We start from the raw sequence: 22830 nt of genomic DNA on the forward strand, positions 1-22830 counted from the left end.
TGTCTCAAAAAAAAAAAAAAAAAAAAAAAAAAAAAACACAAAAAAAAACTTGCCTAGAAAACTCAGGCCATATTTCAGCACATCCATCACTGTGCTGTCCTGACAATGGGGACAAGAGTTAACAAAGCTGGCTTTGTGGGAAGGGACAGACAGCCCTCTGCCCAGCATTCCAGTGAGCGCACAGCTGTAATTTACACAGCAATTCTGCCAGCTCCAAACACACTGATGAGCTACTGATACAGACTCAGTGATTGGAAAGGACGGCATAGCACTTTAGAAAGAATTTTAGGCATGACTATGTTTTTCTGAGAATAGCAGAAATTTTTAGAAAGAATTTTAGGCATGACTATGTTTTTCTGAGAATAGCAGAAATTTTTGTGGATTGGAATTTTTTTTTTGTTTTGTTTAAGAGAAAGGGTTTTACTGGTTGCCCAAGCTGACCAGACTCAAGGAATCCTCCTGCTTCAGCCCCCTCAGTAGCTGGGACTAGAAGCACATGCCTAGTACCTGGCTCTGGATTTTTAAAATGAATATGATTAGCTAATAACTTAATAAGCAACAAAATAAAAATATCCTCTAAGCAACAAGGTATAAAAGAGGGAAACACCCATGTACATGGCTTCTTGGCACGATACAGGGGAGACGGCCCCCATTCCACTGCTCCCTACTGCCGAAGAGGTCAAGGTTACTCATGAAGATGGGAGGCAACCACGGCTCCGCCCACCCGCTTCCGTTACATGGAGGACGGAGGCTGGCTTCTGTCCCCACACACTCCTGCATGGCAGGGAGAACAGTCAGGAGGCAGGGCCGTGCTCATGCATGCTGCCTACCTGGGCTGGGGACAGCACCTGGGCACTTCTCCTTTCACCCCTACTCACATCCAGATGCCGCTGGATCTCCTCCGTGAGCTGCCTGGACTCCTCCAGATCATTGGTGTTCATCAGTTTCCTCTTCATGATCGTGAGGGGCACGTCAGGGCTGGGGGTGAGGTCCAGGTGTGTGACTGGAGGCAGGGAGAGAGGAGAACTGGCTTTGTGCTTCATACCCTGAAACTGCATCACTTTCATGGTGGAGATCGTCTGGGGAGAGAGACAGCAAGAGAGAGCGAGAGAGAAAGCAAGAGAGAGTGAGAGAGAGACAGGGAGAGAGAGAGCTGGTTTGAGTGGGAGGAGCAGATGTGCCCAACGTACCCCAAGTCCAGCCTCTCCATCAGAGGCTCACATTTACTCCTCATGCTTTCAGGGCCACAGGGCCACAACTGCAGCCTGAAAAGACGTAGTCACCCCAGCAGTATGCAGGCATTGCATGGGAGCCCCTAAAATCTACCAGCGAGTGACTCAAAATGCCTGATATCCTCTGCAGCAGAACTGCTATCCTTTCACCAGACAGCTCTGGTCCAAGCTCTGCCTATGGATCAGCAGCACCTTTCATATATAAAAAGAATAGCAGTTCTGCTGCAGAGGATTCCAGGCAAAGAATGTCACCTGCAAAGGATGCCGCCTATCCAGGCGGGTGACCTGTATGTGCTCACCCACCCGCACTTACCTGCAAGTCCCTAAGGGCCAGTAGTGGGAAGGTACAAAGCGTCTGCCCGGGTTAGAGCTGAAGTCTGGGTCCACTGGGAAGGGCAGAGCTAAGGTCACAGAGAGGCCAGGCTGATGCTTGGCATCAAGAGCTAGCAAATGGGCAGAGCGGCCAGGCTCGATTTGGCTGCAGCGGTCACTACAGACTGGCTCCCAATCAGAAGGGAAAATGCTGCAAGCGTTCTGTTCCTAACGCAAGCAACAATAATCTAAAGACAGTTCTAAAATCAATAATACCACACACACAAATCTATACAAAAACAGAGTTTGGAGAAGATCCACCACAACCCCTCAACCAAGATCAGAAATGGCCAATGCTGAGGATACTGTGACGAGAATGGAAAGCCCAGGGCAGAGCCCCCACATGGCCAGGGCTATGCCACCACTGACCCTGCCTTCTCTGGGTCACCTTTCCCTGGCCTTCCCTCTGCTCCAACTCTCTCCTACACTGGCTCAAAAGCCTGACCAGGTCATGGTGCCCTGGGTGCAGGTCTCATGCCCCCCAGCCCATGCTCTGCTGAAGGGCTAACAATGGCTGGATTTACTGACTCCAGGTTCTTCTAGAAGGCCAATGCTTGCACCCAAGGAACAGATCTCAGCTGGCAAGCTCTCCACTGGGGGTGGGCTGCTTGGGGAATGGTGTTTGGGCATATGAACAACTGGGAGGTCCTGCACATTTGTTACGGTGTTTGCACATACCAAACGTTAGCCTCAGCAGCTTCACTTAGGGTCCAAGCTTTTAGCAGCCACCTGCCACAACACCATTTAACCACAGAGGTCCCTTCTGGACATATCTGGAGGAGGATAAAATGTCTCCAATTTATAGCCAAAGGGTAAAGGTAACAACCTGCAGCTTGCAAAGTGGCAGGACTCCAGAAAATCCAAGGTGCAGAGTGGCTGTGGGACCACCTACAGACCGTAGAGCAGCAGCTTTCGAGTCAGTGATCTCTTGCTGCACACTAGGCCTGTGTTTAGCGTAAGTAATGCACAGCCCTCTTTCATGCGCCTAGCTACCTTGTGCACTTGGGTTTTGACCAATGAGGAAACAAATTCAGAGAAGTGAAATCACTTGCCCAAAGCCTCACAACTCTGCAAGTTTGAACCTAACAAGGTCTGATTCCAAAGCCCACAGGTCCCCAGGATGGAATGGTTATGAGAGGCAGAGGCATCCCCTGCCTCAACCATTCCTCACCTAGATCCCGTGTCTCTTTAGCAAGAGATCAATATGCCAGGCAAGTCCACCTAGTTCACAAGGTAACGGAGGGCCGGCACGCGAGGCTCCCGACTCACTTTGTTTCCGTACTGCATGACGTGGCTGGTGTTGGTGTGTGATTTCACCAGGTGGTACTGCTTGTGCAGGGTCTCTTTAGTCAGATCTTCCTGCAAAACATGAGACCATTAAAGACCTTTGACAGTCAGAGTCTGACGGTTAAACCCCCGCTGAACCGCCAGCCCCCGAAGGGCTCACCACGTCCGAGTCTTCCATCCAGTTGACGCTGTACCAGTCCCCCAGGTATGTGGACCTCTTCTCATCATAGTAACAGGCGTAGGACGACTCTCTGGGGTTGGCGGCAGTAGTTGCATAAACTACAAGGAATTAAAGATGATCTTTTAGTCGCATTTTATTCCTGCCTTGGATTATGCTTGAAGCTTGAGTCCTTCTTTCTCCCCTGGTGAAATCGAAGCATGCTACTTATGATCAGCACAGGATGGCAGGGACATGTAACTGGACCCAGCCCTGTGTATTCCATTACAATAACTCATCCCAAATTAAATGCGGAAGAAAGAGGAGTCAGCTGATAGAGGTTTTTTGCAGCAATTGGCAAATTGGCATGCTTAGGACACCATGCTATTCTGGAAGAATGCTGACATTTCCACAGCATGGGAAACTTAAAGAGTATGGGCTTACTTTGGTTTCCAGAGAGATCTGACATTTATTGAAGAAACATCTAGATTAAATGAACCTATACAAAAGCTACCACTTACTATCTCTCTACCATGGGCTTAGAATTGTGCTGGACAAATGCTAGTGTTTAAAATACGAGTCTCCCAACAGACACATACTATCTTTATCCCCATTTTACAGATGGGGATAATTGAGGATCAAAGAGGGCCAGTCACCTGCTTGAGGTCAGAGAGCAACCAACACATTGCAAAGGATGGAGGCTGGTCCAAAGCCCATGTCGTTTTAGCTTCAGTAGTTTTACTAGAACCTGGAAGAGCACTGTGAGGCTCACATACAGATTCTTTATTCCCTGACTACCAATTCTTCCAGAGCAGAGGAAGCCCAGAGCTACCTGCAGGTATCTCCCCATGTTTATGGCCCAGGCTGCCCTCAGCAGCCCCTGCTTATGGAGAATGCTCGGTTCCATGTCAGCAATATTTGAGCAACCTGCTTGCCAGCCCAGGTCGAGGCCGGCACCCCAACCACCTACCATTGATGTTATCCGGCAGGTGGTTCATCATGGACCCAGACTCACAGGCTTCAATGTAGAACACCATCTGTGAGGCAGACGGGGCAGGTGAGCTCACCCCAGCCAGGTACAGGCCTCCAGCCATGCTACTGGAGCTCTGCCCACTCTCTCTACCCATTCCTAACAAGTCCTCCAGGCTTGCTTCTGGGAGACATTGCTGTAAAGAGGCTGCTGCCAGAAGCTATGGAAGCTGCTGCCACACAAATTTATTCATTGCTAATGGAGTAAAATCATCTATTAGCTGAAACAATGCAGAGAAAACGGAGCCCTGTGATGCTAAGGAAAACGGTTCCACCATCCAATGCAGGGAGGAGTTTCAAAGGCCAAACAGCCCAGCAGGCCATCTTTCTGCGTTACTGTCACGTATCACCCAACCTATGCAAGGGTTTTTTTTGTTTGTTTGTTTGTTTGTTTGTTTGTTTGGTAGAGACACAGTCTCACTATGTTGCCCAGGCTGGTCTTAAACTCCTGGCCTCAAGTGATCTTCCTGCCTCGGCCTCCTAAGGTGCTGGGACTATAGGAGTGAGCCACCGCATCCGGCCAAAAACTCTGGCCCTACACAGTTTCCATAAAGGGTGCTATAAGGGTGAGAAAGGCTCAAAGTGAGAATAAGATAATGGTATTTTCCTCTCCAGCTGCCCAAAATTGAGGACAGTCTTAGGAATAGGAGTCTGCAAAGTGTGGGCCGAAGACCAGCAGCAGCAGGATCACACAGAAACACAAGGCAAATTCTCAGGCCGCCTCCCCAGACCTACTGGGTCAAACTCTGGGGGCGAAGCCCACACTATTTTAACAAGCTCTCCAGTGATTCCAATCTAATAGCTAAAGCTGAAAGGCTCAGCCTGGGAAACCAGTGGTTGGAAGGATCCCCTTTCTAGAAAACACAGCACCCACAGTTGGAGGATGGTCACAGGACTGTGGGCTCTACACCCACGGCTTTCCCCACAGCCCTCCCCACAAGGCTGCCCCAAGGGCTGAATTACCTTTCGGTACATTTTGTGTTTGTACATGTAATGGATGGTCTCATTCAGGTCCTTTACATGAAGCTGAAAGGTGAGAATATTGATTCAGACCAACACATCAAGAGAAACTATTCGCTGGATAACTCACTACTAAAGTTCTGATGATGCTTCATAAACTCTTTTCTACCAACCCCTAGAAGTAATCATGGGGAAGATAATCCAAGAATGTCATCACGTGTTTTATGCCCACACTTAAAAAGGGGAAGAGGATGTATCTCTTCACCCATTACTTTGTCCAGAGCTTTTGGTCTATTCTGAGGTCTAGTGCGATACACCCACGTCCTGAGACAGCTACTGAAGCTGCGATATGAACAGAAATGCAGGGAAAACCATCTGGAAGAGATGCCCTTGGATAGATTTCAAGCTGCTAAACCTGTCCCCCACTCCCACCCACCACACGTACAAACCAACCCTGGCAGGACACTAGAAAATACACGCTATGGGTTTAATCTCGACACTTTGCCTTTCTGTTCTGCTAGTTTGTCTTTAAAATGTTAAGAAAACTCACATCTTCATTGGGAAAAACCAGTATTCCAGTAGATCCATGGTCAGTGAAGTAAACGAACACGTGATCCTGGGGGCCGCTGCCAAGAAAGAATCAGAAGTCAATCATTTCCTTTTTCTATTTTTACTTCTATTTCTCTGAAAAGCTGCCCTAATCAAAAAATTAAGAAGTTTGGGGAGTAGAGTTGCCCAACCAGGTTTGAAGATGAACACAAGGGCCCAGTGTCCGGCCTGTCCCTTCCACTCCCCTTAGTGTGATTCTGAACCACAGTATAGATCCTAGAGCCTCCACATTCTGAAGTATGGCTGGAAAGGAGGAGGGGCCTTTCCTGAGCAACCGATCACACAGACCTGGTGTGAGGTGGATAGTGGGGTCCTCTGGCAATTGGGTCTCATCCCAGGCAGCCACACTCTCCAACCAGATCTCCCCAACATGAGTTCAACACAGGCCGGCAGCCTGCCACTCCAGGCCTCCTGCAGCCCACACAGTTTGGATGACCACCTGCCTGCCTCACCAGGGCTTCCCCCAGATGGCGCTGCTTCGAAGTGGCAGAGATGTAATAACTTACATGAAGCCAATTTGGTTCACCCTCACAGATGTCCATTTCTTTTTTTTTTTTTTTTGAGATAGAGTCTCGCCCGGTTGCCCAGGCTGGAGTGCAATGGCGTGATCTCAGCTCACTGTAACCTCCGCCTCCCAGATTAAAGCAATTCTCCTGCCTCAGCCTCCTAAATAGCTGGGATCATAGGCACGCGCCACCATGTCTAGCTAATTTTTTGTATCTTTAGTAGAGATGGGGTTTCACCATGTTGGCCAGGTTGGTCTCAAACTCCTGACCTCGTGATCCACCCACCTCAGCCTCCCAAAGTGTGTGTGTGTTTTTCTTTTCTTTTTTTTTTTTTTTTTTTTGAGACAGTCTTACTCTGTTGCTCAGGCTGGAGTGCAGTAGCACAATCTTGCCTCACTGCAACCTCCACCTCCTGGATTCAAGCAATTCTCCTGCCTCAGCCACCAGAGTAGGTGGGACTACAGGCACATGCCACCACGCCTGGCTAATTTTTGTATTTTCAGTAAAGACAGGGTTTCACCATGTTGACCAGGCTGCTCTTCAACTCCTGATCTCAAGTGATCCGCCCGCCTTGGCCTCCAGAAGTGCTGGGATTACAGGCTGAGCCACCGCACCAGGCCTCTGCACTAATTCACACGAGCTAACTTGTGCCCAGGTCTCCCTTCCAGCCTAAAAGAAACATGCTACTGGAATCTCTGGTATCACACAAAAACGCCACATGAACAATTACTAAACAGTAAGACATCTCTGGCCCACAGCCAGCAGGGTAAGCGCTGGGGTTCGTTTTCCCCAGTATGAAAGTCAGCTCTGCATTTACAAATGTGCCTCTCCCCGCTGGACTGATCTGTGATCAGAGCACAGGGCTGGTGGTCCTGCAATCTGGCCACAGGGATTCAAACCTGCCTCAGGGGCTCCACAGGCAGTGGGACATCCCTGTGCTACGATCCCCAGACAACAAGGAACGAAGAGTTTAAGTGACAGGAACATTGTATTAATCATGAGGGGCCCTGGATCACAAGGTGAATTCAGTGCAGAAATGGGCTGCCAAGAGAAGCCATGAAACAACAGCCCTAAGCACCTGTCCTAAATCAGAACAAAACTCTCCACTCTGTCATTTCTCACAGGTAAACAGGCTGGGAGCATAGAACAACACCTGTTTCAATTCTCTATACTGGGGTCCCAAGCCATGGAGAGAAGTGTAGTATCTGTAAACAGACATTACCTCTTCAGGACTTTCCCGGATCCGATGCCCTTCACTGCTTCTGCATCGCCTCTCAACACAGCAAGGAAATTTTGTGGGGTAACATCCTACAAAGAATTAGGAGCCACAATCAGATGCAGCTGTCACTCCAACCCAGAGAGTTGGCTGAGTCTGCAGCCAACCCACGCCACCAGCCTGCACATTCCAAGGCTCAAGGCTCAAGAGCAAACACTTTTGGCCAAGTGTGGTGGCTCACGCCTGTAATGCTAGCACTTTAGGAGGCCGAGGTGGGCGGATCACTTGAGGTCAGGAGTTCAAGGCTAGCCTGGCCAACACAGTGAAACTCCACCTCTACTGAAAGTAGAAAAATTAGCCAGGCATCATGGCACCCGCCTATAATCCCAGCTACTATGGAGTCTGAGGCAGGAAAATCACTTGAACCAGGGAAGCAGAGGTTGCAGTGAGCTAAGATTGTGCCACTGCACTCCAGCCTGGGCAACAGTGCAAGACTCCATCTCAAACAAACAAACACTATACAGAAACAATTTCATTAAATAGGATCATCCTTTTTACCTGTATGATATATTAAATTTAATTGTATTTGACTTTAAAAGAAAAATAAAATAAAATGAAACTGAAAGAATTGTTAAACATCAGATAAAAGTTTCTTATCAAAAAGATAATTAATTCCTAAAAGATCCAACATTTAAAACAGACTATGAAAACCAGGAGAATGAAGGCATTACGGTGATTTTAAAAATGTGTCCATTGAGACAGTCTCAATCAACTAGGAGGAACAGAAAAGTTTCTGGAAGTAATATACTATTATATCTATAATACACTATGTAATGTAATAAACCATATAATAATAATAAATGAAAAACTATCGCAGCAAAAATCCTGAGCTACTTTGCACCAAGCCTGGTATGGAGAAAACTGATTTTTATAAAAGAGCACAGGTAATGTATAATCAGATTAATGGTGATATCTCAAGAAAGGTTAACATGGAAGAAACTACATGGTCAGGCCTAAAGTATAAGATGGTAACTATCAGTAGATTGCAACTTATTCTAAACATTTTCTTTTCCTCTGCTTTCTTTCAAAACTCTCATAATTTACTCCTCAGGCACAAATCCTAATACAAATGTGAAACACTGACCAGAAGCCAGTCTAGGGAGGTTCTGATTCTAGAAACAGAAGAAAGAAGGAAAAATCATCACTAAAATGAAAACTAAACCTGCTGGCTCCACCCCCGGCAGCCACTCACCTCTCCAGTGTAGTCCTTCGGGACTCCCTGATAGACATCCGTGCCATTGGGCCTGTTGATCACAATTCCTGGAGTGGGATTACTGAAAATTAAAGGACACAATTGAAACAAAATGTGGCATGCCTCCGAAATCTCTCTCTTCAAACACATGCCTGTTATGTGAAAAAACAGGAAACATCTATGTTTGTCAAAGATGCAACTGATGGCCTGCACGGTGGCCAACGTGTAAGTGGTTTTAGCAGCTTGGGGATCTCAGCAGTCCCACAGCCCAAGAGCTCTTGGCAGAGGCAGTGAGGAGCTGAGCTTGAAAAGCCTCAGGCAGGGACCAAAAGCCTAGGTGCTGCCAGCTGCCTGCTGGAAACCAGAGAGCATCATGAGGGCAAGGCCTCATCAAAAGCTCTCTCAGAGCGAAACTACTTTCGGAAAGAGACAGGACAGAGAACAAGACTTTAACACAAGAGCTTAGGCATTAAAGCCTCAGAATGGGTGATGGATGATAGCGTCCTTCACCGCGGCTGCAGCAGGGTAACCACGGAGCTAGGAGGTTAGAACTCGCTGAGTTTATGCCCATACTTGCTGCCTCTGATCTCTGCAAGAAATCAGATAAGCGGGCACAAGGGAACTATTCATGAAGTTAAACTCAGCAAGTAATAAAATAAGTAGAGAAAGAAGGTAGTAGGAAGATCTAACCTACAAACAAAAGCTTTCTACGTGCAGGTCCCCTGTGCTGCAGCCTGCTCGGAGCTTAGGAGCAAGCACCGTAGAACCCAACAAGTCCTCCAAGGTGAGGAGGGACTCAGCTTTTAAACCCTTTCAAAGCACCCACCAGGTCTTTGCCACTTCCAGGGCACACCCAAGTTATGGTCAAAGCTCAACATGAGGGTCAGGCGTGGTGGCTCACGTCTGTAATCCCAGCATTTTCGGAGGCCAAGGAAGCTGGATCACTTGAGGTCAGAAGTTCAAGACCAGCCTGGCCAACATGGTGAAATCCTGTCTCTACTAAAAAATACAAAAATTGGCTGGGCATGGCGGTGCACACCTGCAGTCCCAGCTTCTTGGGAGGCTGAGGTGGGAGGATCACTTGAACCCAGCAGGTGGAGGGTGCAGTGAGCTGAGATCACACCATTGCACTCCAGCCTGGGTGACAGAGCAAGACTGTCTCAATAAAAAAACAAAAAAACAAAAACAAAAACAAAACAAAACAGAACAAAAAACCCAAAGTTCAACAAGAGGTATCCCTGTGGTCTTTTGTCTGGGAGTCTGTTATGTATTCTAACATTAGGCCACTAGGATTCCTCTGAGTCTATGTGACCTTTTTTTAAATACCCTGAAGTCCTTCGCCACCAAGTTCCAAGCACTCCCCCACTTACTCTTCAGAGTAAGCAATGTCGTCGTACATCATCACAACGATCTGCTCGTCAGGAATCCCATTCCGGTGAATGATCTGGTAGGCATGGCACGCATCTGCCTGGGAGAAATGATTTGGTTAAGTTTTAGATTTTGCCCGGGAGGCTAGTTTCGGAGTTCGAAGGAGTGATGTGTTCTGTCTCCCAGAAGATTTACCATGAATCATCCCCTATCGGTCAGGCATTTAAGTTACTATTTTCAAACACATATATTGATATTTTTTATCTCATCTTAAAAAGATCCCCCATCCATCCAAAGTATTATTCAGCAGGAAACTAGTGCACACGTGGGCTACGTGCACATGCACACCCCACCACCACCACCACCACCACCATCACCAACACCAATACCACCACCAGCACCACTGGCACCGCCACCACCACCACCACCAACATCACCATCACCATCACCACCACTGCCACCACCAATGCTGCCACCACCGCCACCACTAACACCCCAACCACCACCACCATCGCCACTGCCACCAACACCACCACCACTGCCACCACCACCACCACCACTGCCACCTTCACCACCGCCACCACCACCACCACTGCCACCGCCACCATCACCACCACCACCACCACCATCACCACCACCACTGCCACCAATGCTGCCACCACTGCCGCCACCAACACCGCCACCACCACCACCACTATCACTGCCACTGCCACCACCACTGCCACCACCACCGCCACCACCACCAACACCACTATCAACTGCCACTGCCACCACCACCACCACCACCACCACTACCACTGCCACCATCACCACTGCCACCACCACCACCACTGCCACCACGTCTGTAGGTAAGAAGGACCTCTGCAAGTCCTAAGTAACTTGTTTTTATTTTTCAGACTATACAACAGTCTCTGGAAAGCATGGATTTTAGTCTCAAAAACAGAATGACTCAGAATGATCAACAGAGCTAGTTCTATTTCCCACAGGATTCTTCTGATCCAAGTACTTTGTGTGCCAAAGTCACTGTTTAGAGAACTGATTGAACACTCAAAAGTCCAACTCAGGAACTGAGAAATTGCTCTTAAGTTTTAAAAAGAACAAGAATACAAAGGAAGATAACATTAGGAATATGAGAAAAATGTTCCTAATGCAACTCCCTGTCCACGCAAGGGTGAAGACAGACTTGCGTCCTTATCTCAGGTGAAACATACTTCATGCCTTGGAAATCATCTGAAGACAGAAAGGAAAAATGTTGCCTGTCTGCTTACATTTAATCCTGTTGTTCCTAGAACAAAGACATAAGTAAGCATAAGGAGAGGCGTGTGCCCAGCGATTTGCCTCCCCAAGGAAGACAGCCCGAGAGACTGGATGTACACACAGCACACTTGAAACAACACTGAGCATAGCAATAAAACTAAAGCTCATTGAACATTCAGACTGGCACTTTGCCTGTGGCTGTCCCAACCAAATGGACTTATTTTATGACAAAGATGGGTGCTTGGTATACAGTTTTTGAAGACTGAATGGGTGAGTCTACGACCTGGCACTCAAGAGCGATTAGATGAATGGATGACGGAATAAATAGGAAAACTAATACATTTTATTGACTTGCTTCTATTTGTCCAGCACTGTGCTAAGACTTTGTAGGCATTATCTCGTTTAATTCTCATAGCAACCCTTTGTGATAAAGGTAATGATCCCCATTTTATTATGGATAAGGAAAAAGCAGCCTCTGGAGGTGAGGTGACCTGCCCAAGTCACACAGTACTCAAGTGAAAGATCCCAGGTGTTCTGACCAGGCACAATGGCTCACGCCTGTAATCCCAGCACTTTGGGAGGCTGAGACAGGCAGATCACCTGAGGTCTGGAGTTTGAGACCAGCCTGACCAACATGGTGAAACCCCATCTCTACTAAAAATACAAAATTAGCTGGCCGTGGTGACACATGCCTTAATCCTAGGCTGAGGCAGGAGAACCACCTGAACCCGGGAGACGGATGTTGCAGTGAGCCAAGATCGCACCATTGCACTCCAGCCTGGGCAACAAGAGTGAAACTCAGTCTCAAAAAAAAAGAGAAAGATCCCCATGTCCCCAGAACTTGATCCTGCTTCATACAGGGACAAGAGAGAAATCATTAAAATTACAGAGGCCCACAGCAAACACAGATCATTTTAAAATAGTCACTAAATATTATATACACACACATGCACACAGATTGTTAGATGTTTAAGTCCTCATTGCTGTGGACTAGTGACCTTCAAACACTAATTGTGGTAGGCAGAATAACAGCTCCCAAGGCTGTCCACATCCTAATCCAAGGAGCCTGTGACTATGTTACATTACAGAGCAAAAGGTTATTAAGATAGCAGATGGATTTCAGGTTGCCAATCAGCTGGTCTTAAAATAGGGAGGTTTTCCTGGATTATTCTAGTGCCCCAATGTCATTTTTGTTTATTTTTTTGTTTTCGTTTTTTTTGAGACAGGGTCTTGCTGTCTCCCAGGCAGGAGTGCACAGGTGCAATCTCAGGTCACTGCAGCCTCGACCTCCTGGGCCTCCCACCTCAGCCTCCCAGGTAGCTGAGACTACAGGCACACACCACTACAGCTGGCTAATTTCTAAAATGTTTTGTAGAGACAGGGTCTGGCTATGTTGCTTTGGCTGGTCTTGAACGCCTGGGCTCAAGCGATCCTCCCGCCTTGGATAGAGAGTGCTAGGATTACAGGTGCGAGTCACTGTGCCCAGCCTTCAGTGGGCCTAATGTAATCACAAAGGCTTTTGTATGTGCAGACAGAGGCAGGAGTCAGGTTCCGAGTGATGCAGTGTAAGAAAGATTCAACTGACCCTTGTTGGCACTGAGGATGGAAGAAGGGGCCAGAAGCCAACAACTGCAGGTGGTGTCTAAAAGCTGGAAAAGACGAGAAAGTGGAGCCTCCACTAGAGTCACCAAGGAACACAGCCCAGGCAACACTGTTGATTTAACCCAGTGGCAGCCGTTTCACATTTCTTACCTCCAGAAATGTAAGATAATAAATTTGTGTTGTTTCAAACCATGAAGTCTGTGGCAATCTGTTTAAGCAGTGACAGTAAACTAGTACAGCTATGGTGGAAATAGAGTGTAACTGGCACTCCACTCTGGAAGACATCCTGACATTATCAATGTGTGAGGTTCAACCACACACCCTCCAACCAAGCAATTCTACTCCTAGCCATATAGCCTAGCAAAACTCTATCTCCCACGGATAACCAGAAAATGTTCACAGCATCAGTTTAACAGCAAAAGCCAAGAAATAACTCCAATGATTGAGAGCTGGAAAAATACATTGTCATAGGTTCACATAAATGGAATACCTGAAAATGAACAGACTACAACCCACTGCTCAGATGATGGGTACCCAAGAAGCGCAAATCCCACCACTACACAATATATCCATGGACCCCCTGAATCTGTAAAAACTTTTAAAAATACGCAAACAAGTACAACCCAGTTTTCAAAATAGACAACTCTTGCGAACATAATGAAAAAAAGAACAAGTCATAGAAAAACACCTTCACTATGATTACATTTATATAAAGGTCAAAACAGGCTAATGTAAACATTATGCTGTTTACAGTTAAATAGACATACAGCAAAACTATAAAGCAAAGGAATGAATGACAAAAAATTCAGGAGCTTGGTCTCTGAAGGGAAGGGAGCGGGAGTCCATCAGACAGGGGACAAGGTACTAGTATAGTTCTATTTTTTTTAGCAAGGTGCAAGGTACACAGGTATTCATTTTATTATTCTTTAAGGTGTACACATGTTATACAGACATTATTTGTCTGCTATTTAGTTTTTAAAAATCAAATCAGGCTGGGCACAGTGGCTCACACCCGTAATTCTAGCACTTTGGGAGGCCGAGGATCCCAGCACTTTGGGATCACTTGAGGTCAGGAGTTCGAGACCAGCCTGGCCAATATGGTAAAACCCCGCCTCTACTAAAAATACAAAGAAATTAGCCAGGCGTGGTGGTGTATGCCTGTAATCCCAGCTACTCAGGAGGCTGAGGCAGGAGAAATCACTTGAACCCAGGAGGCAGAGGATGCAGTGAGCCAAGATTACACCACTGCACTCCAGCCTGGGCAACACAGCAAGACTCTGTCTCAAAAAAAAAAAAAAAAAAAAACCTTGATAAATTGGCTCAGCAAAATTAAAACCTTCAGTGCTTCCAAAGACATTATTAAGAAAATAAAAAGACAAGCAACAGACTACAAGAAAATATTTACAAAACATATATCTGATAAAGGGCTTATACTGAAATAGCCAAAGAACTCCTGTACCACAGAGCCAAAAATAGGCAAAAGATTTCAATAAACATTTCACCTAAGAAGATATACAAATGGTTAGTCAGCAAATGAAAAGATGTCCAACATCACCCGTTATTAGGAAATGCAAATTAAAACCACACTGAGCTGCCACTTCACAGACAGACAATAACAAGTGTTGTCGAGAACTGAGGAACCAAGAGCCTCCATACATACACTGCTAGGGGAATGTAACGTGGAGCCGTGATTCTGGAAACGAGCTTTACAGTTTCTCAAAGAGTCAAACATAAATTTACCATGTGACCCAACAATTACAACTCTTTTTTTTTTGAGATGGAGTCTTGCTCTGTCGCCCAGGCTGGAGTGCAGCGGTGCAATCTCAGCTCACTGCAACCTCTGCCTCCCGGGTGCAAGCGATTCTACTGTCTCAGCCTCCTGAGTAGTTGGGATTACAGGTGTTTACTACCACGCCCAGCTAATTTTTATATTTTTAGTACAGATGGGGTTTCACCATGTTGGTCAGGCTGGTCTCAAACTCCTGACCTCGTGCCCCACCTGCCTTAGCCTCCCAAAGTGCTGGGATTACAGGCGTGAGCCAACGCGTCCGGCCTGCAATTCCAACTCTTAAGTACCTACTCAAGAGAAACAAAAAAATGTATTCACACAAAGATTTGCACGCAAATGTTCTCAGCAGCATTGTTCATAATAACCAAAAATTAGAAACAACCCAAATGTCCATCAACTGGTAAATGCGCAGGCAAAACGTGGTCTATCCATACAATGGAATGCTATTTGGGAATAAAAGGGAGTGGAGCACTGATGCATGCTACAATGTGAACAAACTTCAAAAACATGACACTAGGAGAAGCCAGACACAAAAGACCATACACTGTTTAGCTCCATTGATAGGAAATGTTCAGAATAAACAAATCTATACAGCTAGAAAGTAGATGATTAGTAATTGCCTGGGGCTAGAGGTGGGAACTGCAAATATGCCCAAAGGATTTTTTTTTTTTTTTTTTTTGAGTCAGTCTTGCTCTGTTGCCCAGGCTGGAGTGCAGTGGTGTGATCATGGCTCACTGCGGCCTCTGCCTCCAGAGTTCAACCTCAGCCTCCCAAGTAGCTGGGATTATAGGCATGTGCCACCACGCCCAGCTAATTTTTGTATTTTTAATAGAAATTGGGTTTCACCATGTTGGCCAGGCTGGTCTCGAACTCCTGGCCTCAAATGATCCAACCGCCTTGGCCTCCCAAAGTTCTGGGATTATAGGTGTGAGCCACCGCCCAGCCTGCCCAAAGGATCATACTGGGATGATGGAAATATCAAACTGATTTATAGTGATGTTCACACAACTTGGTAAATTTACTAAAAAATCACTGAGTTAGATAAATTAAACTCAATGGGTGAATTAAGATGATATGTCTTAAACTCGGCCTCAATAAAGTTATATATTTTCTGCAGGGGCAGGTTCAGAGTGCCTTGTGTTGTCGCTCCTGCACTGTTTGGGACCCCCAGCACTCTTGAGAGGTAGGTGCTTTCATCCCCATCTTACAGACGGGGACAAGCTCAGGAAGGGCCATGGCTGACCCCAACGGTGCCTTGTGCCCCATCTTCCACACTCATTGCTGCCTCATCAGGCTATGACTCTCTTCTGAGCCTTGGAGGCACTTGGTTGCCTCTACCTTTGTTAACTCAGCAGGGTTCTTCAATTAAGTCAAATATTTACTAGCACTCAAAAGAGATACAAGTGGGGTTCAACTCAAACAATGTGAAAATGGCATTACTACTTGTATTACTTCCCCTAAACCCATGTGACCTATACTGTATTTTCCCCGCTTAAGCCCAGAAAAGTCATAAAAGGTCATATTCGAGAGGAGGGTATTGAGCAAGACTTCTCAGGAGCGCAGAGCCCTCCGGAATGACGAACAGAGATTGTGACTTGGCTGGTTTCATAACTTGCGCTGCGAATTCCGCTGGTCTTCCTAATGCCTCCTGTGATTTGCCGATAGGATCACTGTCCCCACTCTGCTTGCACTGCCTCCAGCTTGGCCAGCTGCCAGCTAAACAAAGACAAGTCAAACAAGGTCTAAATACACTGGCAAGCCCCGTGTCACAGTTGCTGTAAAGGATCCGCTCTCCAGCCAGCTCTGCTCACCTGCCAAGTGTACATATATGATCACTTCCTGACACACAGCTGAGCAGTGCTGAGGTGAGGCTGCAGGCTGGGGTTTTGCAAGGTGCCTCACTGAGCCCACTGCCAACCCCACAGAAAGAATCTGACAATGTAGTTTGTTCAGACTTATACAGCGCGTAACTGGAGGGAAGGAATGACACCTGAGGTCTCAGCAAATCCAGAGCCACATCCTTTCAAGGTCCTGTACTGCCTCTGGCATTTACAAGGATGGCCCTGCTGCACAAATGGGCCCATGCCCACATCCCACACGCTCGGCATTCCCCTGCACAGTCCCCTCCGTCCTCCTTCCTAATCCCTCCCCACATGTCCTCTTTAAAAGCAGATTTCAGGCCAGACACAGTGGCCTGTAATCCGAGCACTTTGGGAGGCCGAGGAAAGAGGATCACTTGAGCCCAGGAGTTCGAGACCAGCCTGGGAAACATAGCAAGACTTCATCTCTATAAAAAAAATATTTTTAACTAGCTGGGCATGGTGGCACACCTGTGGTCCCAGCTACTTAGGAGGATCCCTGGGGCCCAGGAGTTCGAGGCTGCAATGAGCTATGATAACACCACTGGGCTCCAGCCTAAGTGACAGAATAAGACCCTGTTGGTGAAAAAATAAAAATAAAAGCGGATTTCTTCTTTCTTTTTTATTTTTTTGGAGACAGAGTCTCGTTCTGTCACCCAGGCTGGAGTGCAGTGGCACGAACTCGGCTCACTGCAACTTCCGCCTACCAGGTTCAAGCAATTCTCCTGCTTCAGCCTCCCGAGTAGCTGGGATTACAGGTGCCTGCCACCATGCCTGGCTAATTTTTGTATTTTGGTAGGGGCAGGGTTTCACCATATTGGCCAGGTTGGTCTCAAACTCCTGACCTCAGGTGATCCACCTGCCTCAGTCTCCCAAAGTGATGAAATTACAGGCGTGAGCCACCACTCCCTGCTGCGGATTTCTTTTTTTAAATATAAAAGTGATACTGTGCAACAACATGGATTAACCTCCAAACACCTTAAGTTATGAGCTCGTCTGGCCAGGCGCGGTGGCTCACACCTGTAATCCCAGCACTTTGGGAGGCTGAGGCAGGTGGATCACCTGAAGTCAGGAGTTCGAGACCAGTCTGGCCAACGTGGTGAAACCCTGTCTCTACTAAAAATATAAAAATTAGCTGGGCATGGTGGCAGGTGCCTGTAATCCCAGCTATTCGGGAGGCTGAGGCAGGAGAATGGCTTGAACCCAGGAGGCGGAGACTGCAGTGAGCCTGAGATCATGCCAGTGCAATGGCAACAAGAGCAAGTTGACTGGGCAAAAAGAGCAAGGCTCCATTTCAAAAAAAAAAAAAAAGAAAATTTAAATAAATAAACAAATAGCTTGTCAGAAGAACAGACCGTGAGTCACCACCACCTCCTTCCTGCACTCCCTGGCCATTCCCTTTCACCCCCATCACTGCAGTCTGCCCAGTCTACCTTTGGCCCTGCCAGCCTCGATTTTTGCCCCCTGGCCCACAAAACCTCAAATATTTACTATCTGGCCCTTTATAGAAAAAAAGTTTGGAGGCTCCAGTCTTGAGCCAGATAGCAATGGTGAGGTTCTGAATGTGTGGGGATGGAGAAGGGGCTTGCCAGGAGCACACAGAGTGAGGAGCTCCCTGCTCCTGTCATTGATGACATGGCACCTGTCCAACCCTTTATCTAGTTCTGAGTGGAGAGGTTCTCTCGAAGGGAAAGAAAGGGGGAGTTCATGCCTGGGCCTTCTCCTCCTAACACGCCTCACCATGCCCTCACCCTACCTTGCTGGTCTCCTTCTCCCTCTCTCCCTCCTCCCCATCTACCTGGGCCATGCGCTGTCCTTGCATGCCCTGTGGCCACCTTCCTTTCCACCAGGGCCCTGGCTTTGCTCAGATGTCCTACCCAGCTCCAAGTGGTCAGGAGCTTCCCTGAGTGTGAACTGGAAATCCATTTCCCCTCCCCAGGGACTGACTGGCTTGAACATGAGCATGTGATGCAATTCTGGCCAGGTAGACATGGGACAAAGTCCACCCATGGCTCCAGGAAAAGATGTGCATTCTGATAAAGAGCAAGCCAAACAGACAAGACACACACATGGCCTCTTTTTCTTCTTTGAGAATTTGTTTGGATGTGACACTTGGAGCTGCTATAGCCATTTCATGACTATGAGGAGAGTGTATTTGAGAACAGTTCATCACAACCATGATGACAGACTAGAAAGATGAAAAGGGGCCAGGCACAGTGGCTCACACCTGTAATCCCAGCACTTTGGGAGGCCGAGGTGGGTGGATCGCTTGAGGCCAGGAGTTCAAGACCAGCCTGGGCAACACGGCAAAACCCCATCTCTACTAAAAATGCAAAAATTAGCCAGGCATGGTGGCAGGAGCCTGTAATCCCAGCTACTCAGGAGGCTGATGCAGCGGAATCGCTTGAACCCGGAAGGTGGATGTTGCAATGAGGCGAGATCACACCACTGCACACCAGCCTGAGTGACAGAGCAAGACTCTGCCTCAAAAAAAAAAGAAAGAAAGAAAGAAAGAAAATAAATGGACCTGGGTTTGAGATAATGAGGCTTAATTAGCCAACCCTGGAGTCTCCACACTCCTTCTGATTCAAACCACAGGGAGGGCTCTGGTACAGGCACTTGAAGGCACCTGATGTGCCGGCCACGCCCCTCACTGTGATTTTATATTCCCACTGCCAGCTGATGCTCTTCCCTCCACGAGGAAACAGCTTCTGTGGAAATCCCATCACCCTTCAAACCCATGTCAAGCCTCTCCTCCAAGAAGCTGCATTCCCATCCCTTTCCTGATGGACCTCATCTACTTCTGGACCCAAACCCGGCTACTGGAGCTCTGTAGAAACTGCTCCTTCTCAGCCTCGAGTTCAGGTTAGGCACCTACCCTAAAAGGCTGGGGGCTCCTGACCGGAGGGTCCTGACTCCCCATTCCACAATCCTCCCCTAAGCCCCTTGCAAACCAGGGGCCTCAAGTGAAAAACGTTAAACTCAACGGACCAATATGTCAAGTCTGTTTTAATGCTCAGAAAAATTCTGCTGTGCCTGCCATTTTCAGAATGCAATGCCAGCAACACACTCTGAGTAGCAGTTGGGATTGCTTAAAGACAAGGATGCATTCCGAAAGATGCCTCACAAGGTGATTTTTGTCATTTTGTGAACATCATAGAGTGTATTTACACAACCCTAGATGGTCTAGCCCAGCGGTCCACAACCTTTTTGGCTCCAGGGACTGGTTTCGTGGAAGACAATTTTTGCACACACAGGGGTGAGGGGCAATGGCTTCAGGATGAAATTGTTCCACCTTAGATCATTAGGCATTAGATTCTCACAAGGAGTACGCAACCTAGATTCCTCATATACGCAGTTCACAATAGGGTTCATGCTCCTATTCAAATCTAATGGCTTCGATGACCTGACAGGAGGTAGAGCTGGGGTGGTAACGTTTGCTATAATGTTCAGGTGGTAATACTAGGCTATCAACCTGTACTGCATGTTACTGTCATGAATACTGCAGACAAATGGAACACAATGGCAAGTATTTGTGTATCTAAACATAGGAAAAGTGCAGTAAAAATATGCCACTATACTTTATGGGACCACTGTCGTGTATGCGGTCTGTCACTGAACGAACTTGTTATACTGCGCATGACTAATTACAAATGACCTGCTTCCTTTGGCTGTGTAAGTTTTCTATAATAAACCTTAACGTGTTAAATTTTTAATACAAAAAAGGAAACTATTTTAAAATAAAAGATAAAGTAATGCCAAGATACCCATGCCACATGACTACAGTAGTGATTATGAGCATGGGCTGTGGAGCACGGACTGCCTGGGTTCAAATCTCAGCTCCATCCCTTACCAGCTGTGTGACCTTAGGTAAGTTACCCAGCTTTTCTGTGCCTTGGCCCCACCCCCCATCTTACAATGGAGAGCTAACAGGACCTATCCTCTTGGGTTGTCTGAGGATTGAGATAACACATGCCAAGGGCTTGGAACCGAGCCCTGCACACAGGAAGCGCTTAGTCAAGGGCAGCCTTCTTCCACCAGAATGTCAGCACTACAGAGCTGGTGGGGTGACGTGCATCGCCAGCACCCTGAATAGCGCCTGACTCACACGTGCTCAGCAGGAATGAGCTAGGTACCATTTCCAGTCAGTTCTGCTCCTGGGCCACTTCCATCTGCTCAGCTTTTCTCTTTTTTTGGCTCGTTCTGGGATTGTGCCACATTTCCCAGGTGCCTGCGACCCTCTGCCCGTCCTGGCCCATCTTGCTGGCCCCTCTCCCAGGTCTGCCTCTGTCCCCACTCCATCCCAGGCCGGCCACACCCTCACACCTCTCTGGAACTCATGCTTGGCTGCTCCCTTCTCCCCATTATCCATGCAATCCCCCCAACACCCCACCTCACTCTTCCAGCTCTACCTGATCACTCCAGACTCCGCTCTGATTCCACGACTTCCAAAGGGGCCCTCCTTACCCCATGCTCAGGACGCTGGATGCAGAATGTCCTGCCAACGTCACCTCAGACTACGCCCCCACCCCCTTAAACACTGACTCCCAGCCCAAAATGCAAAACTGAGAAATCCCATTTGGTCGAGACAAAACAAGGTTTAATTAACAAGCATAACGCCTAGAAAGCACTTAGCACTGGTTTCTTTGTGCCTGGTCTGCCACTCTTCCCTAAACAAGAGACTTGTAAATGAATGTTGTATTAATCCTATCAAAATGTAGGTTTAAAATCTGCCTAGGTTCTGTGGAGACCACTCTTTCGAATACTCTTTTAATGATAAGCCTCCAAAGTCAAGAAGGCAAATGGCAGCTGGCTGAGGGCAGAAGCAGCCTCTTGGGGAGGCGGGCTGAGGCAGGGGTGAATCAGCACAAATCTCACCTCCACCGGCCGTAAGGCCATCATCCTCTCTTACTCGGGGATGAATATTTCAGTTTGGGCCACTTATTTGGCCTTGTTTCCTTCGTTCTATTTTGATATTTAGTATTTACTCAGGGAAACTAGCAACCCTAAAAAAACAAAAAGGTTTCTGGGAGCAAAGGGTAATTGGATAACCTCTACTCAATAATGTTTAATAAATACATTTTCTTAAAAGCTGGTTGTATAAAAATCAAGGTGGGTGATGAGTAATCATGTTAACTCTCTGTGATCTGTATTTAACAACTAATCTTTCCAACTTGAGGTTAGAAGGGGGAAAGAAAACTGAGGGCTGAACAGCTGTGTTTACAGGCTGCTCCTCTTTACATGGCTCAGGTCTGTGGTTAAGTATTAAAAGAAGAAGGGATCATTTTGCCATGACAACAACTTTTTAATCAAGCCAAATTTCCTGTTTGGCTAACATACAAAAACGATTCGAGCAATGAGTTATTCATTCATTGAGTGACTGTAAATACAGACTGGATTTCAATGACTTAGTACAAAATCAAAGAATATATGATATCTCATTATCTTTTTTTTTTTTTTTAAACAAGGTCTCGCTCTGTTACCCAAGCTGGAGTGCTGTGGCTATGCACAGGTGCCATAATAGCTCACGGCAGCCTTAAACTCCTGGACTCAAGCAATCCTCCCACTTCAGCCTCCAGAGTAGCTGGGACTATAAGCATGCTGGCTGGTATCTTATTATTAATTTTTTATATTGATTACTTATTGAAATGATAATGGTTTGGAAATACTGGTTTAAAGAAGTTATTAAGACTGGGTGTGGTGGCTCACGCCTGTAATCCCAGCACTCTGGGAGGCCAAGGTGGGCAGATCACCTGAGGTCAGGAGTTCAAGACCAGCCTGGCCAACATGGTGAAACCCCGTCTCTGCTAAAAATACAAAAATTAGCTGGATGTGGTGGTGGGTGCCTGTAATACCAGCTACTCAGGAGGCTGAGGCAGGAGAATAGCTTGAACCAAGGTGGTGGAAACTGCAGTGAGCCCATGTTGCACCACTGCACTCCAGCCTGGGCGACAGAGCAAGACTCTCAAATTAAAAAAAAAAAAAAAAAAAAGAAGTTATTAAAATTAATTTCACCTTGTAAATGTGGCTACTAGAAAATTTACCATGGTTCTCCTACCAGACAGGGCTGCTCTAGAGCCAGTTGGCCTGGGTTTGAAAACTGGCCCCACCACTTGTGAGCTGTACTGCATTGGGCAAACTGCTGACCTTGCCTATGCCTCAGTTCAATCATTCGTAAAGAGGGAGTAAGAACTAGACCAATGATGCATAACCCCACTGCAGGGATTAAAGGACTTTGTGTAAAGTGCACTTAGAAGGGAGCCCAACCTATAGATACTGCAAGTCTAAGCATTTGTTTCTGAGACTGACAAGATTAAATGACTTTTTTAAAAAAG

At 47.0% G+C, this 22830-nt stretch overlaps 1 protein-coding gene across 2 annotated transcripts in view; it reads right to left on the reverse strand.

Annotated features, from left to right (window-relative positions):
- LGMN (legumain) overlaps positions 1-22830 on the reverse strand; it is a 43398-nt gene that overhangs the window by 4887 nt on the left and 15681 nt on the right. For both annotated transcript variants that reach the window (XM_005562054.4, XM_065549267.1), the window contains exons 3-11: positions 9991-10088; positions 8621-8702; positions 7375-7460; positions 5588-5663; positions 5041-5103; positions 4019-4085; positions 3052-3170; positions 2874-2963; positions 879-1079 (exon numbers count right to left, since the gene is read on the reverse strand). In XM_005562054.4, the coding sequence (XP_005562111.1) occupies positions 879-1079; positions 2874-2963; positions 3052-3170; positions 4019-4085; positions 5041-5103; positions 5588-5663; positions 7375-7460; positions 8621-8702; positions 9991-10088 (882 nt within the window). The remainder of the gene's footprint in view (positions 1-878; positions 1080-2873; positions 2964-3051; positions 3171-4018; positions 4086-5040; positions 5104-5587; positions 5664-7374; positions 7461-8620; positions 8703-9990; positions 10089-22830) is intronic.

Source organism: Macaca fascicularis, chromosome 7, assembly GCF_037993035.2.
Source record: "Macaca fascicularis isolate 582-1 chromosome 7, T2T-MFA8v1.1".
Lineage (NCBI taxonomy): Eukaryota > Metazoa > Chordata > Mammalia > Primates > Cercopithecidae > Macaca > Macaca fascicularis.